Source organism: Xyrauchen texanus, chromosome 14 (genome assembly GCF_025860055.1).
Source record: "Xyrauchen texanus isolate HMW12.3.18 chromosome 14, RBS_HiC_50CHRs, whole genome shotgun sequence".
NCBI classification, from domain to species: Eukaryota; Metazoa; Chordata; class Actinopteri; order Cypriniformes; family Catostomidae; genus Xyrauchen; species Xyrauchen texanus.
The window spans coordinates 46,109,885-46,124,647 of record NC_068289.1 but is presented as its reverse complement, the minus strand read 5'-3'; the positions used below and the strand labels follow the sequence as shown (position 1 = coordinate 46,124,647).

At 39.1% G+C, this 14,763-nt stretch overlaps 1 protein-coding gene across 1 annotated transcript in view; it reads right to left on the bottom strand.

The window, feature by feature from the left end:
- Window positions 1-14,763, bottom strand: part of ttn.1 (titin, tandem duplicate 1) — a 214,712-nt gene that overhangs the window by 63,186 nt on the left and 136,763 nt on the right. The window contains exons 110-143 of the mRNA XM_052142834.1: window positions 14,382-14,678; window positions 14,110-14,296; window positions 13,902-14,017; window positions 13,515-13,814; window positions 12,941-13,240; window positions 12,039-12,144; window positions 11,727-11,923; window positions 11,314-11,619; window positions 10,364-10,642; window positions 9,979-10,278; window positions 9,552-9,854; window positions 9,059-9,445; window positions 8,656-8,958; window positions 8,247-8,546; window positions 7,857-8,153; window positions 7,354-7,638; window positions 6,967-7,260; window positions 6,536-6,835; window positions 6,135-6,443; window positions 5,813-6,003; window positions 5,256-5,685; window positions 4,867-5,175; window positions 4,580-4,755; window positions 4,367-4,496; window positions 3,680-3,979; window positions 3,277-3,594; window positions 2,892-3,188; window positions 2,505-2,804; window positions 1,782-2,096; window positions 1,552-1,700; window positions 1,294-1,444; window positions 903-1,184; window positions 508-810; window positions 64-366 (exon numbers count right to left, since the gene is read on the bottom strand). Coding sequence (XP_051998794.1) covers window positions 64-366; window positions 508-810; window positions 903-1,184; window positions 1,294-1,444; window positions 1,552-1,700; window positions 1,782-2,096; window positions 2,505-2,804; window positions 2,892-3,188; window positions 3,277-3,594; window positions 3,680-3,979; window positions 4,367-4,496; window positions 4,580-4,755; window positions 4,867-5,175; window positions 5,256-5,685; window positions 5,813-6,003; window positions 6,135-6,443; window positions 6,536-6,835; window positions 6,967-7,260; window positions 7,354-7,638; window positions 7,857-8,153; window positions 8,247-8,546; window positions 8,656-8,958; window positions 9,059-9,445; window positions 9,552-9,854; window positions 9,979-10,278; window positions 10,364-10,642; window positions 11,314-11,619; window positions 11,727-11,923; window positions 12,039-12,144; window positions 12,941-13,240; window positions 13,515-13,814; window positions 13,902-14,017; window positions 14,110-14,296; window positions 14,382-14,678 — 9,120 coding nt within the window. The remainder of the gene's footprint in view (window positions 1-63; window positions 367-507; window positions 811-902; window positions 1,185-1,293; window positions 1,445-1,551; window positions 1,701-1,781; window positions 2,097-2,504; window positions 2,805-2,891; window positions 3,189-3,276; window positions 3,595-3,679; window positions 3,980-4,366; window positions 4,497-4,579; window positions 4,756-4,866; window positions 5,176-5,255; window positions 5,686-5,812; window positions 6,004-6,134; window positions 6,444-6,535; window positions 6,836-6,966; window positions 7,261-7,353; window positions 7,639-7,856; window positions 8,154-8,246; window positions 8,547-8,655; window positions 8,959-9,058; window positions 9,446-9,551; window positions 9,855-9,978; window positions 10,279-10,363; window positions 10,643-11,313; window positions 11,620-11,726; window positions 11,924-12,038; window positions 12,145-12,940; window positions 13,241-13,514; window positions 13,815-13,901; window positions 14,018-14,109; window positions 14,297-14,381; window positions 14,679-14,763) is intronic.

Below are 14,763 nucleotides of genomic sequence, written 5' to 3'. Positions count from 1 at the left end.
CTACAATATATATAATGGTTGTTAATTCTTTGAAAGTTTTTAATAGCAAACAGCTTTACTCACCAAGTTCATCTTTACATGTAATTTGCTTCGTGGAGAAGGATGGTTTGCTTTGACCAATTTCATTCACTGCACTAACACGTAATTCATAGGTGTCGCCCTCACGGAGACCATCATAAGTGTATCTTCTGTCCATCAATTTATCTTTGGTCAGTCTGACAAACTTATCTTTTCCAATCATGCGAGCCTCCAGAATATAGGATGTCACCTCAGATCCTCCATCATACTTAGGTGCCTTCCATGTCACACTAATATAGTCTTTGGTGATGGCAGTTACCTCAATTTCTTCTGGACGGTCTGGCACAGCTAGTCAAAAAGGTAAAATATCAGCTACCATTAAAGCTGACTATTATTTGCATTATTGTTTAGCTGTATAACTTGTTCTTATATTTTGGAGCTATGTTGAAATCAGTCAGAAAAAAAAAACAAGAAAGAGAATGAACTTACTGATAGGATCTTTGATCACAATTTCGCATGCTGTCTGACAGAAAGGACCTATTCCAATCGCATTTTCAGCTGCGACTCTGAAGAAGTATGCCTTCTTTACTACCAGATTATGTATTATAGCATTCTGTCTCCCAGCTGTGTAGGAACAAGCCGTCCAAGCTTTGCGCTCAAATGCACGTTTCTCAATTACATAGTTAGAGATGGCAGATCCACCATCATCCTCTGGGAAAAACCAGTTCAGCTTGCATGAGTCACTTGTAAGATTCTCAGCACTGAAAGGTACCCCAACTGGACCAGGTACATCTGAAGAAGTGAAGATAAGAAACTGTAACTTCTCTTATACAGCAATTCCATAAGGATGTAAAGGCTTCCTGTGTCTGATAATACACACTTACCAAGTACATCAACGATAACAGACTTCTTCACCTCTCCTCCATCATTCTTGGCTGTTATTGTATAAACACCTTGTTGCCTCCTAGTACAGTCCTTGATTACCAATGAGCGGCTGATTGAGGTGGTTTCAATGACAGCTTCTGGAGGGACAGGACCATCATTTCTGCTCCATGTTATCACAGGTGGAGGTTGGCCTGACACATAAGCCAGGATACGAATAACACCTCCAGCATGAATAATCATCCTCTCCTTTACTGAGATGTCCAGTTCAAGCACTGGGGTAACTGAAATGGCATGACAAATATACACTATCATCATACTGCCAAAGAGTTTCATTCAAGCAAATAAAGTCTTAATTGGGGAAACTACATGTTGATGGGCTTTGAGACTTACTGATCCGGTCCTTCATTTCAAGAGCATCAGCAACTTCACCTGGCTCACTGAGACCAGCAGCATTGAATGCCAAAACTCTAAACTTAAACAATGCATTCTCTTTTAGTCCAGTGACCACAAATTTGGTTCCTCTAACCTCCTTGTCTTTAGCCTGGAACAAAAGGAGGATAACATTTAATGTATACTGAGTATATAAACATCTTTGATCATTTTTTTAAATGTAAAAATTCCATTAGTATACATAAAGCTCAAACAAACCTTAACCCATGCTTCTGTGCCCTCCTCTTTGTATTCAACATAGTAGCCTGTTATCTTTGAACCTCCATCCTTTAAAGGTGGAATCCATTCCAAGTCAGCAGTAGACTTCGTCCAATCAGTGACTTTGGGGGTTGGGGGAGATGGAGGGGCTAAAAGAAAACAAGTTCGTCATGGTGTGAGACTCTATCACTGAATATGATACGGAACCTAAAACTGTATTATTTTCCTACCTATTGGTTCTCTGGCAAATGTTGGGTCAGATGGCTCACTTGGAGGTCCACATCCTGCTGCATTGATTGCAATCACACGGAACAGATACTGAGATCCCTCAATGAGTCCTTTTACTTTGTGTGACACACCAAGTGGCATAGGCCTGATTTGATCACGAGTTACTCTGTTCCAGCGTTTAGAGGTAGTTTCTTTACGTTCAAGCCAGTAGCCGGTGATTGGACTGCCGCCATCTGTGTTAGGCTCTTCCCAGTTCACAGTCATGGAGTCTATTGTGATGCTAGATAGTGTTGGCTTCTCACATTGGCCAGGTGGCACTTAAAAAGAAAAAGTTATTGAATAAATGTACAAATAAAAACAGATAACATGTTACTTATCACATAAACACTAAAGGTGCACTGAGTTTCTTTCCAATTGTAAACATTTTATACTGAAAAAGCTGCTTTATTCTATGTGGCGCTGGGTGCACATTCATAAGCGCTGCCATGTTGACATCATATGACTGTAAATGACTAGCTTTATCTCGATAATCCTCAGAAATGTAAAGCTTTCAACCTCAGAATAAATTAATCATGGCTGACAGCAAATAGCAAATTTCAACAATGGCATTGATAGCTAAGAACTTTTTGCTGTTGTGTGATGCTAAATCTATTCCGCTAGGTGTCAGCGCAAGATAAACCAAATTATTACATATTTACATGTTTAAAAGTGCACTAAGTACTTACTGAACACATCTCTGGCTACTTCAGGTTCACTATCAAGAGGATCTCCAACACCATATTTGTTCTGAGCCCTTATGCGGAAAATATACTCGTGGCCTGGCATTAGACCCTCGATTGTGTATATTCGCTCTTTGGGTTCACTAGTGACTGGAATCCAAGTATTCCTGTTAGCAACACGTCTCTCAATAGTATAGTTTGTAATTTTGGAGCCACCATCATCCTTAGGAGGCAGCCATGACAGAGTTATCTGTTCAGCACAGATTTCCTCAAATTTGATTGGTGCAGACGGAGCCCCAGGACGCCCTGATAAAAAAAAAGACCATTAATGAAGAGCACTTATTATATATTCATATAAGTCTTTTTTAAGAAAAATTGGTTGTTATAATATACCTAGAACATTAAGCCTCATTTCCTTGGAAACGGTGCCAAGACTGTTGCTAGCAGTAAGAGTGTAGAGGCTAGTATCTGAGCGCTGACCCTGCTGGATCAGCAGTGTGCAGCTATCATCAGATACAAGCTTGTTGATGTGCTCATCATAAACAACATCAACCTTAGCTTCACTCTTGTGCGGCGGAGCTTTCTGCCATGTGAGTGTTGGGAATGGACAGCCCTTGACCTTGGCAACAATTTGAATGTCAGTACCCTGTTCAACCTCCATGAATTCCGGGAGCTCAATGGAAGGAGCCCCTAAAAGTGAAAGAGAGAAAGGCGAAATGGTACACTGAGCAACACTTTTGAATTCACAATAACTTTGTGTGTGCTGTTCTTTACATACTGGTTTGGTCCTTAACAACGATCGGTCCTGCTGTGGAGGATGGCCTGCTTGCACCGACCTCATTTACAGCCTTGACACGGAATTCATATTCAGCACACTCATGGAGATCCTCTACTTTGAAAGTGGTAGTATCAATGTCACGGCGGTTGCACTGTCTCCAGGATTCTTGCTGGTTTCCACTGCTATCCCACCAAAGGCGTTCGACAATGTAGTGAGTCACAGGTGCTCCACCATCATTCCTTGGTGGCTTCCATATCAGAGTCACTGTGCCCTTGGAGACATCAGTGATTTTGACTCTTGTGGGAGGATCAGGTGGATCTACAAAAAAAAATAAAAACTGTATCAATCAGGCTAAACTGCTTTTAGCATTTTTGTAATAACAGGGTGATTAAGAAAAACTTACGGATAGGATCCCTGGCTGTAGTCCGCTGAATGGTCACAATATGGGGTCCCATACCAAAGCGATTCTCAGCTCGAACACGGAACAAGTAATCTTGTCCCTCAATTAGGTCTGGCACAATAAAGGACTGAGTTGCACAAGTTGGGTTGACCTTTGTCCAAGCCTTTCCTGCTACAGTCTTTTTCTCAATGAAATAACTCTTGATTCTGTCACCACCATCAATGTCTGGAGGCTTCCAGGTTAGCCTACATGTTCCGCGCGTGATGTCACTGACTTTGAGGTCTTTAGGTGGTCCAGGCAAATCTACACAAAGTGGCACAGTAGATTAGCATGTGATAAAAGACATTTTAAGACATTTTTGTTTTTGAAAGAAATTGATGCTTCTATTCACCAAGGATGCATTAGATTAAAAATATCAAACATACTGCCAAAAACATTAGTAATTTTGTTTTTACAGCATTTATTAAATTAGTTTAAATTAGTGATCTGTAACATTATGAATGTCTTTGCTGTAATGCTTGAGCACTTTAATTAATCCTTTTTGAACTGTGAAGCATCAATTTCTTTCCAAAACAAACATGTTTTAAGTATTCTAAAACTTGTACAGCAGTGTTCGTTTTGACTTTCTGATTCCTAATGAGTTTTAATATTTTAAATATTGGAAGAACGTCTAAATGGAGCCCAACTTACCAAGTACATTCACACGCACTTTAATGAATTTGGTACCAGCTTGATTGGAGGCAGTGATGATGTATCGTCCAGAGTGGTTTAATTTACACTCAGGGATTGTCACTTCTGACGTTGTATCGGTGGATGATATCTGTACAATTAAATTGTATCATTTGATTACTAAATGTGCATTTAGACTGAACAAAGTGTTTTAAAAAATATGTAAACTCCTACCTCTGAATCCTCTGGCAGAGTATGACGCTCATTCTTTTTCTCAGTCGGGGCAGTTCCATCAAAGTCCCATGTGACATTTGGAATAGGTCTACCTGAGATGGTGGCTGGAATCTTGATGGTTGTTCCAGCGCGACAATTCAGAAGATCATGGGCTGTGACCGTAATGATAGGTTCCTCTGTAAAAATTTAAAGGAACATTTATTTATTTTTTAAATACACTGATGATGAAAACTTTATGTAATTTATCCATGTATGTGTTATTACTTATTTATTTATGCAATTCATACCCAAAATGTCCTGTACAATAATGTCAGCAGTTCTGGGACTTGGCTCAGATTCACCAGCAGCATTGACAGCAACAATCCTGAATCTACATTTCTTGTTCTCTTTAAGCCCCGACACAGTAAATGAAGTGGTGAGGATCAGCTTCTCTGGTGTATTCACCCTTCTCCACTCTATTGAACCTTCATCTTGAACTTCAACAATGTAACCCTTGATGGGGCTACCTCCATCTTTTTCTGGTGGGGTCCAGGTAAGAGAGACACTGCTTGTGGTTTTGTCTGCTACTACAGGTGCTGGTGGCTGACCTGGGATATCTATAAATAAAATTTTAAAATATTATGTTTTACTCATTTAGAACTAGAATAAGCATATCAAATAAGGAAGTATTACTTACTTCTTGGATCAAGCGCAAACACACACTCGGTTGCCTCACTTGGAGGTCCAACGCCAGCTGCATTCTGAGCCATCACACGGAACTTGTATTCAGCACCCTCAATAAGGTGGAGTACATTGTATTCCAGGCCTTTGACTGCTGGTTTTGTTACTGGAGCCCTGTTGACCCGACTCCAGTATACAGCTCCTCTCTCTCGCTTTTCAAGCCAGTAACCTTGAATGGTTGAGCCACCATTGTCTATCGGAGGCTCCCAAGTCACCACCATTGATGAGCAGGTGTGTCCAATAATCCTTGGCCTCTGGGGTGGGCCAGGTAGACCAAAGGGATCTTTTAGTACAGCCTTTTCTGATTCACAACCATCACTGACCCCATACTTGTTTTCAGCTTTAATCTGGAACTGGTAAGTACCATAGGCATCCAACTTGTACACCTACAGAAGGAGATAAAAAACAATTAGAGCAAATATACAGAACATATATACAAAACACATATCATGGTTAATGTCTCATTCTTCAAGGAAGCTACTACATATGATAATAATAATATGGTGTATTGACCCCATAGCGTCTGTCAATGACGCAGCATGTTATCTGTTCCCAGTCAGACTTCTTTCTGCTGGCGTCTCTCTTCTCAATAATGTAGTTCATGATATCGCTTCCACCATTGTCCTCTGGAGCATCCCAGGTAAGGTAGCAAGACTCAGCTTTGATGTCAGAGATCACAATGTTCCTTGGTGGCAATGGACGATCTAAGGAAACAGCAAAATGTATAAATCTCTATCAGTTACTCCAGAGGCACGTAACTTCTAGCACATTTAGTCCATATATATTCCATTAAAATCTTGGGTAAAATAATCTTAAATAAGATTCTAAATCTTACCCAAGATATCCACTCTGATTGTGCGATGACCTACTCCACGGTCATTTGTGGCAGTTAACTTGTACAGGCCTGTGTCTTGTCTCACAGTCTCAGGAATGCCAATTTTGGTATTGATTGTTTGCCTGTTAATCTCCTCTGATTCCAGTGTCATTGTCTCAGTGGGTTTGTCAACAACCACCCCATTCTTTGTCCACTCAAATGTAGGCAAAGGCAGACCAACAATTTCAGCAGGGATTTCAATGGCTGCTCCCTTCTTGACAACGATGGCATCATTCTTGAAGAACTTCAACCACTTAATAGTTGGTAAAACTAAAATAGAGAGGGAAAAATAAATAAAAAATAGTAAGGCATGAACTCTTTTAGCAAAATAAATCTACACACATTTTTAAAGTGATACATACGTTCATCATCCTGAATGTGGACATTAATTGGTTTGGATGGCTCTCCTTCACCAATCTCATTGACAGCTTTCACTCTAAATTCATACATCATGTTTTCAGACAAGTTTTCCAGTGTGATGGTGAGATCTTTGCAGATTTGGCGGTTAGCAACATCAAACTCAGTGCTATCTTGTCTCATCTTCTCAACGTAGTAGCCTCTGATTGGAGAACCACCATCACTACGAGGAGGTTGCCAAGACAAAGTAATGGTGTTCTTGGTCCTTTCCGTGTAGTGCAATTTCTCAGGTGCAGATGGAACTTCTACAATGTCAAGAAAGTAAACATTGTTAGTCCCATTGGTAGTGTGAATATTAATACAGGTCTTTAAAGAGAATAACAAGATCATTATAATAAATAAATTGAATATTAATGATATATTCTGTTGTTTTTACCTTTAGGATCAACTGCTAAAATGGGTCCAAGTTCAACAGGAGTACCAAGGCCATACTTGTTCCTTGCAACTACACGGAACATGTATTCTTCACCATCAAGAAGACCAACAATGTCACATTTGCAAGCAGCAGTCTCCAGAGGTTGTCTGTAAATGTGCATTTTGGCATCCTTTCTCTCAACAACGTATCCCACAATGTCACTTCCACCATTGTCAAGAGGATCTGACCAGGTAAATGAAATAACCTTCTTGCTGACATTAACTGTTTTAAGATCAACAACTGGTCCGGGAACATCTTTATTACACAAAAGAACATCGCAATGAAAGGTTAGATTTCACAATAAAAAATCTAAGAATTTATGGAGACTTTAAAAATAATATTACTTACCCATTACATCAACTTTAATGCATGCAGACTTGGTTCCACTGGGGTTGGTACCTGTGATCTGGTAATTACCATGGTCAGATCTCAAAGCATTTTTGATGCTTAAAGTACTGTTCTTGCCTTCTGTTTCAGTAACTACATGTTCCTTGTCTGGCTCAGCATCATCCTTTGTCCACTTCACTTCTGGAAGAGGTCGTCCAGAAACGACAGCAGGTAGACGCAGTGTTTCCCCTGCTCTGATAATGACTCCATTCCTCACAGAGACATCAAATTCAACAACTGGAGCCTCTGTTAAAGTAATGTAGATTTAAAGTTCGATGAGAATTTTCTTACTACAATAACATTTATGCACTTGACAGGTGCTTTTATCCAAAGAGTCTTAGGGGCCTTTCAGAATGAACATATTTTTGTGTAAATCCTTGACGTGTCCCTGATGTTTTTAACACAGCGCTTTACCAGTTATCAATAAATGCTTTATATGCTGAGTAAAACTAATTTCTACGTACCTTCAGGTTCTTTGGCCTGAACAGGTTCAGTCATGCCTGGGGCTCCATGACCTGCATCATTTACGGCAAATACGCGAATGTAATAATCAGCTCCCTCAGTCAGTCCAGTTACGGTGAACTTGCGGTCCTTGCATCTACTCTCAGTGCAGCGGGTCCATTCCTTCTCTCCAACCACACAGCGCTCAACATGATATCCTAGGATATCTCCACCACCGTTGTACAATGGAGGTACCCAAGCAATATCAATAGTTGTATTTGTCACATCAACAATTTTTGGCACAGGTGGGCCAGGTGGTACTGCAAAAAAAAATTGTCCCATTTAATCAAATCGGAAAATCCTTTGCAGCTAATTCATATCATACCTTAGTGTTCATTTATTATTACACTTACAGATTGCATCCATTGCACATTGAGGATCAGTTGGTACACTGAATTCTCCAGGACCAGCAAGATTTTCAGCACAAACTCTGAAGATATAAACAAGGCCCTCCAAAAGACCCTCAACTTTAACCGCCAATGAACTAAGAAGATTACGGTTCACTCTGGTCCAATATTTGCTGTTGACTTCACGTTTCTCAACCCAATAGCCCAAGATCGGGCTACCATTGTCCTTTGGCTCATGCCAGCTGAGGGCAACTGTGCTAGAAGTGACCTCTCCAATTCTTGGCATGTTGGGAGCATCAGGTGGTCCTGTAAAACAAATTCAAAGAAAAAAAAAATCACATAAAATGAAGTAAGCCATCTATCATTCAAAGTTTATTTATTCTTAAGTAATTTTTTTTTCATTTATTTTTTTTACCAAATTGATTCTTCGCAATAAGTGGTTCTGAGTAGCGTGGTGGTCCACAGCCAAACTTGTTTTCAGCTGTGACTCTGAAGATGTACTCCTTTCCTTCAATAAGCTTGGTTACAGGGTAATTGTACCCCTTGTGGGTTGACGTTACAGTTACCCAACCAATCTCGTCAGTAGTGTTGTCCTTCTTTTCCAATATGTAGTTGATGATCTCACTTCCACCATCATCAAGTGGTGCATCCCATGTGCAACTGACAGAGGTGCTCCTGATGTCATCAAATCCAAAGTTGACAGGGGGGCCAGGCTTATCTGCAAATTAAAACAGCAGAAATGTGAATATGGTCTTTTCCTATTAAAGAAATGATTTATGAGACATGCTTATCCAGTAGTAGTTCCAAAGGTAACTTACCAAGAACATTGACATCACAAGATGCCATTGCGAAACCATGGGTATTCTCAACTCTAATAGTGAACTTGCCATGGTCAGTTCTGGTGGAATCACGCACCATCAAAGCAGTTTCACCCTTTTTGCTCTGGTCGTAAGACAGGCGGTCTAATAGTGGAGGATGGAACACCTCTTCAGGTTCAGGCTGAAAGGTCTTGGTCTTCTTCTTCTTCTTCACAGCGATTTCTGGTTTCTTCTTTGCTGGTTCCTGCCTGACATTCTCATCATTTCTGAGCCATGTAACAGTTGGGTATGGAGATCCAGATATGTAAGCATCCAATCTAATCTCCTCTCCCTTTTTGATACTGAGTCCAGATGCAATACGGGCATAGAGTGATACCGTTGGTTTCTCTGAAGCAGTCAAAAAATACTTACATGTATTGTCTGTCTTGACACACATAATAATTAATATTTTTCATATTCAAAATAGAACTGGATTAGATTTTTTTTAACATACCAACAGGATCAGCAGCCTTAATCAGTTGTGTACTGCGAGATGGGTCACTTGGTCCTGCAATGTTCTCAGCACGGACACGGAACTGGTATTCTTTCCCTTCTGTCAGGCCAGTGACAGTGTAGGAGAAACCAGGTACCAGGTTTGGAACACACCTTTCAAATCTGTCACCATCTTTTTCAATCTTCTCAAGAATGTACCCTGTGATCGGGCATCCACCATCATATGGTGGTGCCATCCAAGTAACAGTGATGGAACTTGAGGTAGGATTGTGTGCTTCAACCTCTATTGGTGGGTCTGGATGTTCTGTGATCGTTTATAAGATAATATTTAAAAAGGTATAATAAACATGAACAGAGAGAATGTCTATAATATACATGTATTTAAATGAATACAAATTTAAAAATACACTAAAGAGAATAGCACTTACGTTTCTGTTCCTCTGTTATTACAGGATTGCGGAGTTCAAGATACTCTCCACTTCCGATCTTGTTAACAGCCTTCACTCTGAAGTAATATTCACCATTGTGCATAAGATCTTTGACTACAAAGCTTAAAACATTTTCGACAAACTTCACAGGCAAAAATGTCTTCTTCTGAGCTTCTCTGCGCTCCAGAACATAATGCAGGATTGGGCTTCCACCATCACTCTCTGGAGGCTCCCATGATATCTTGCAGGAGTTCTTAGTGACCTCACTAGCAGAGATGTCCTTACATTGTCCAGGCAGACCTTTAAATGGAAAACATGTGATGAGGCATAGTGGTTATCTACTACATGATCAATGTGACATTTTATGGTTTTATAGCTTACTTACCAATCACTTTTACATTTATTGTTCCAGTTACAGAACCCAAGCTGTTCTCAAGAGTGACAGTATATATGCCAGCATCTTCATGTTTACACTTGAGAAGCTCCAGATGAACACGATTGAGGTCACAGGTCAATGTGAGCCTGTCGTCAGTCTTTAATTCAGTCTCATCCCTCTTCCAGATCATTGATGGTTTTGGTATTGCTCTGTATGGGATCTTTAGATCCAACTTCTCCCCCTCAACAATCACTATATCTTGGGTCTCAATATCTATGGTTGGGATACCTTTGTAATACAGAAATATAAATAAAAATAAAGATCATTATTATTGTTACATGGTTTTGTTTTAATCACCTGTTCTAATGTACAGTATTTGCACAAGAAAATAACACCTCTCCATGTTGCACAATACTGGCACAGGCACCTTCTCATGTTGCACAATTATTTTTGCACAATGTAGTTTTTTTATAAATATATAATTTATTTTATTGCACTCTACACAGATAGCCAGATAGAGTGTTTAATCTGGAAAGAATCCCAGTCTATTTTCTGTCAAAGACACCTACTGAATGTCCATTTGACATTCGAGAAAAAACATCTTATTGATCTATTACAGATGAGCAAACACACACATAAAAAATCTGACTTTCAGATATTGATATTTGTGCTATCTGGGTATATGACATTTTTATTGTACCATCTTCTCTCAACATGTTTTGTATTATATTGTGTTGTATTAATTGTTTATTATTATTTACCATTCTGTAAGTTGTCTACTGCTGTAACAACTACATTTCCCACAGAGCGTCCCCTAATAAAGTCCTATCCTGTCCTTATATCGTTTCCTATCCTATCCTACTATCTGATCCTATCCTATTCTAAATAACAGTCATTATATTAGATATATAGCCAATTTATAATATGCTATTCACAATGAATAATCAAATAGTACTTACAGTCAGGGTCTTTGGCAAAGACACTGTCAGAAATTTCAGAGGGATCACTGACTCCAACAGCATTAATAGCACGAACTCTTAGAACATATTTTTTCTCAGGAATTATGCCTTCTTCAGCCTTAAATCTGAGCTCTTTAACGGGACGGGCATTAATCCTCATCCACTTCTCAGTTCCAGCTTCAGACAGCTCTACATGGTAGCCTGTGATTGGACATCCTCCATTCTTCTCTGGAGCTTTCCATGTAATGTTGATGTGCTCTCTGCTGGCATCAACAATCTTGACTTCAGTTGGAGGAGAAGGTGTACCTGAAAAAGAAAAAAACATCAATCCAGATTACAGGGTGTACTTAATCATCTCTCAATACTACACAACTAGTATGTATTACATAACATGTAATTATGTGTTAACATACTAATGGGATCCTCAATGGTCATGATATCGGTATGTTCACTTGGGTGGCCAACCCCTGCTTCATTCTCAGCCCGGACCTGAAATTGCACCTCAGTGCCTTCGTCAACATCGGTCACCCTGTATTTGCATTCAGGGTCGGATGTCTTTCCAGACTTTACCCAGCGCGTGCCTACTTTCTCTTTCTTCTCAATGACATACCTGTCAAAGTAAGGGTCAAGTTGTTTGTTTTGCCTTAAACATCAGATGAGAATTATACTTCTATGCATTTTACAAAAAATAAAATAATAATTTGTGAGATTAAATTTGTGCATACTTGGTGATGGGTCTTCCACCATCACTCTTGGGAGCCTCCCATTTCAGGTCAACATGTCTCTTGGACACCTCTACCACCGTCAAAGCGTATGGTGGTCCAGGTGTGGCTAGAGAGGAAGAGAATGAGTTAGCATTTTACATAAACTGTCCGGTCTCAAGTACATTGTAATACTTGACAAAATTTTATTACTTGGTTTTAAACATGTTTTGTTTTAAGAGATTTGTATGGATTTTTTGTATTGCATTTAATGGACTCTTTTAATAGACCTTGATTTAGCAGAGTAAATCTAGCTTTTTCTTTTTTTGTACTTAAAATGCTTAAATGAATGTATCTTTACAAAATATTACTACAGTGTGTTGTATTAACCTGACATTAATTTAAAAACAAAAAATAGTTGACCTGGCTGTGATATGGTTTCAATTACAACAGCTGTGAAAGTGACAGTTGTAACACTTCTCAATAAGGTTCCATTTGTTAACATTAGTTAACAACATTATTTACATGAACTAACAGTGAACAATACTTTAACAGCATTTATTGATCAAGTTAAATGCTAATTTCAACATATACTAATACATTTATAAAATCAAAAGTATTATATGTTAACATTAGTTAATGCACCATGAACTAACAATTAATACTTGTATTTTATATTAACTAACATTAACAAAGATGCTGTAAAAATATATATTGTTCATTGTTAGTTCATGATACCTAATGCATTATCCAATGTTAACGAATGGAACCTAATTGAGAAGTGTTACAACTATCACTTTCAGTTGTAATTGAAAAATGTGTAAAGTGTTAAAATGACATCTTTTATTTGGCATCTTTCTCTCTTCTGACTGCAGTAATCCATTTTTCTATTTTTAACAACCAGGAAACATAGTATTGTAACTTACTGAAAGTATCCTTGGCCAGAACAGTGTCCTCAAGCTCACAGAACTCACTAACACCAACTGCATTCTCAGCTGCGACACGGAACACATAAAGAGAGCCTTCATTCAGTGGACTGACAGTATACTTGATGTCTTTAACTGTGGTGTCCACAGCCTGCCAGGTCCTGCGTCTCACATCTCTTTTCTCAACAACATAGTTAGTGATTGGAGAGCCACCATCATTTTCTGGTTCAGTCCACTTCAGATCACAGTTGATCTTGGTAATGTTAACCACTTCAAGCCATCTTGGGGCAGATGGGGGATCTTTTAGAATGAGAATGTAAAAAAAAAAGCTCAGTACAGATCATAGCAGTTTGAAAATAAAAAAAAGGGAGAATGCACCTCATAAATTCTAAAGTTATGATGTAATTGTACAACTTAATACATATTTTCAGATGATTTAATGATGCTTTAGAATGCTGTCCACAAATACAAATGATGTCTTGATTTATATTTTTTAGCTATACTGAATATAATATTTAGTCTTGTTCTTAGTTTAATTTAACTTTTGTGTTTGATCTCTTTAGTTAACACTCACAAAGTCTCTCTTTGCAGATGACAGGGTCACTTGGTTCGCTTGCTTCACTCTCTCCAACAGCATTTACGGCTTTGACTCTAAAAGAATACTCCTGCTTCTCCATCAGACCCTTCAGTAAGTGCTCTGTTGTTGGTACATCCTCAGCTACACGAACCCATTCCACCGTTCCACTCTTCTGAAGCTCAATTATATAGGACTCAATCTTAGCACCACCATCATGCTCAGGCCTGGTCCACTGCAGGTGTGCAGATGTCTTGGCAGTGTCTTTGATGATCGGTTTTCCAGGAGCCCAAGGAGGATCTAAAAAAACCACATTGTTTTTGCTTCATGTGGATTTAAAATTCTTATATAATTGCCTCAACATTGAAAAATAGAACAGTGATGTACCAATTGGATCTTTAATCAAAACTGGGTCAGTCTCAGCACTCGGCTTTCCTGGTCCAGCAAGATTCTCAGCCAAAACACGGAACCTGTATTTTTTCTTTGTTGGCAAACCTTTCACCCTGAAAAAAATAACATTAATTTAGGACACTCAAGATCTATTACCCATCATTCACCCTTCAAATGCCAGCACATTGGACAACAATGAGCCTACCTGAATGTAGTGTCCTTAATTGGCAGCTTGTTACACCTGATCCATTTGTCAGTCTCAGGATCAAACCTCTCAACCCAGTAGCCAGTAACTGGATTTCCACCATCTTCATTAGGCTCATACCAAGTCAGAGTTACAGCATCCTTTGTGATATCAGAAGGCTGAACCCTAGTTGGAGCTCCAGGAGTATCTGAGTAACAAAGAAAAATTATTTGTAATTTTCTACACAAGGTTAGATAAAGGAATTAAACAAATAATATTGAGTGTATGCTTACCAAAGGAATATTTTGCAACAATAGGCACATGCTCTGCTGGAGTGCCAATGCCATACTGGTTCTCAGCAGACACTCTGAAGACATACTCCTTCATAGACACCAGTTTAGATGCTTTGAAAGCAGTTTGCTTGATGGTAGAAGACAGTTTCTGCCACTCTTCTTTATCTATGGGTCTCATCTCGACAACGTAGTTGGTCACAGGGGAGCCACCATCATCTCGGGGGGCATTCCAGGCCAGACAGCAGGACTCATTGGTGATCTCAGAGATATCAAAAGCAGCAGGAGGGCCAGGTTTATCTGTTTTTCAACATAATGACAAGACATTATTACTTAAAATGAACTTGGCCACTAACATCTAAGTAGAACATTATGCTAAAATTAG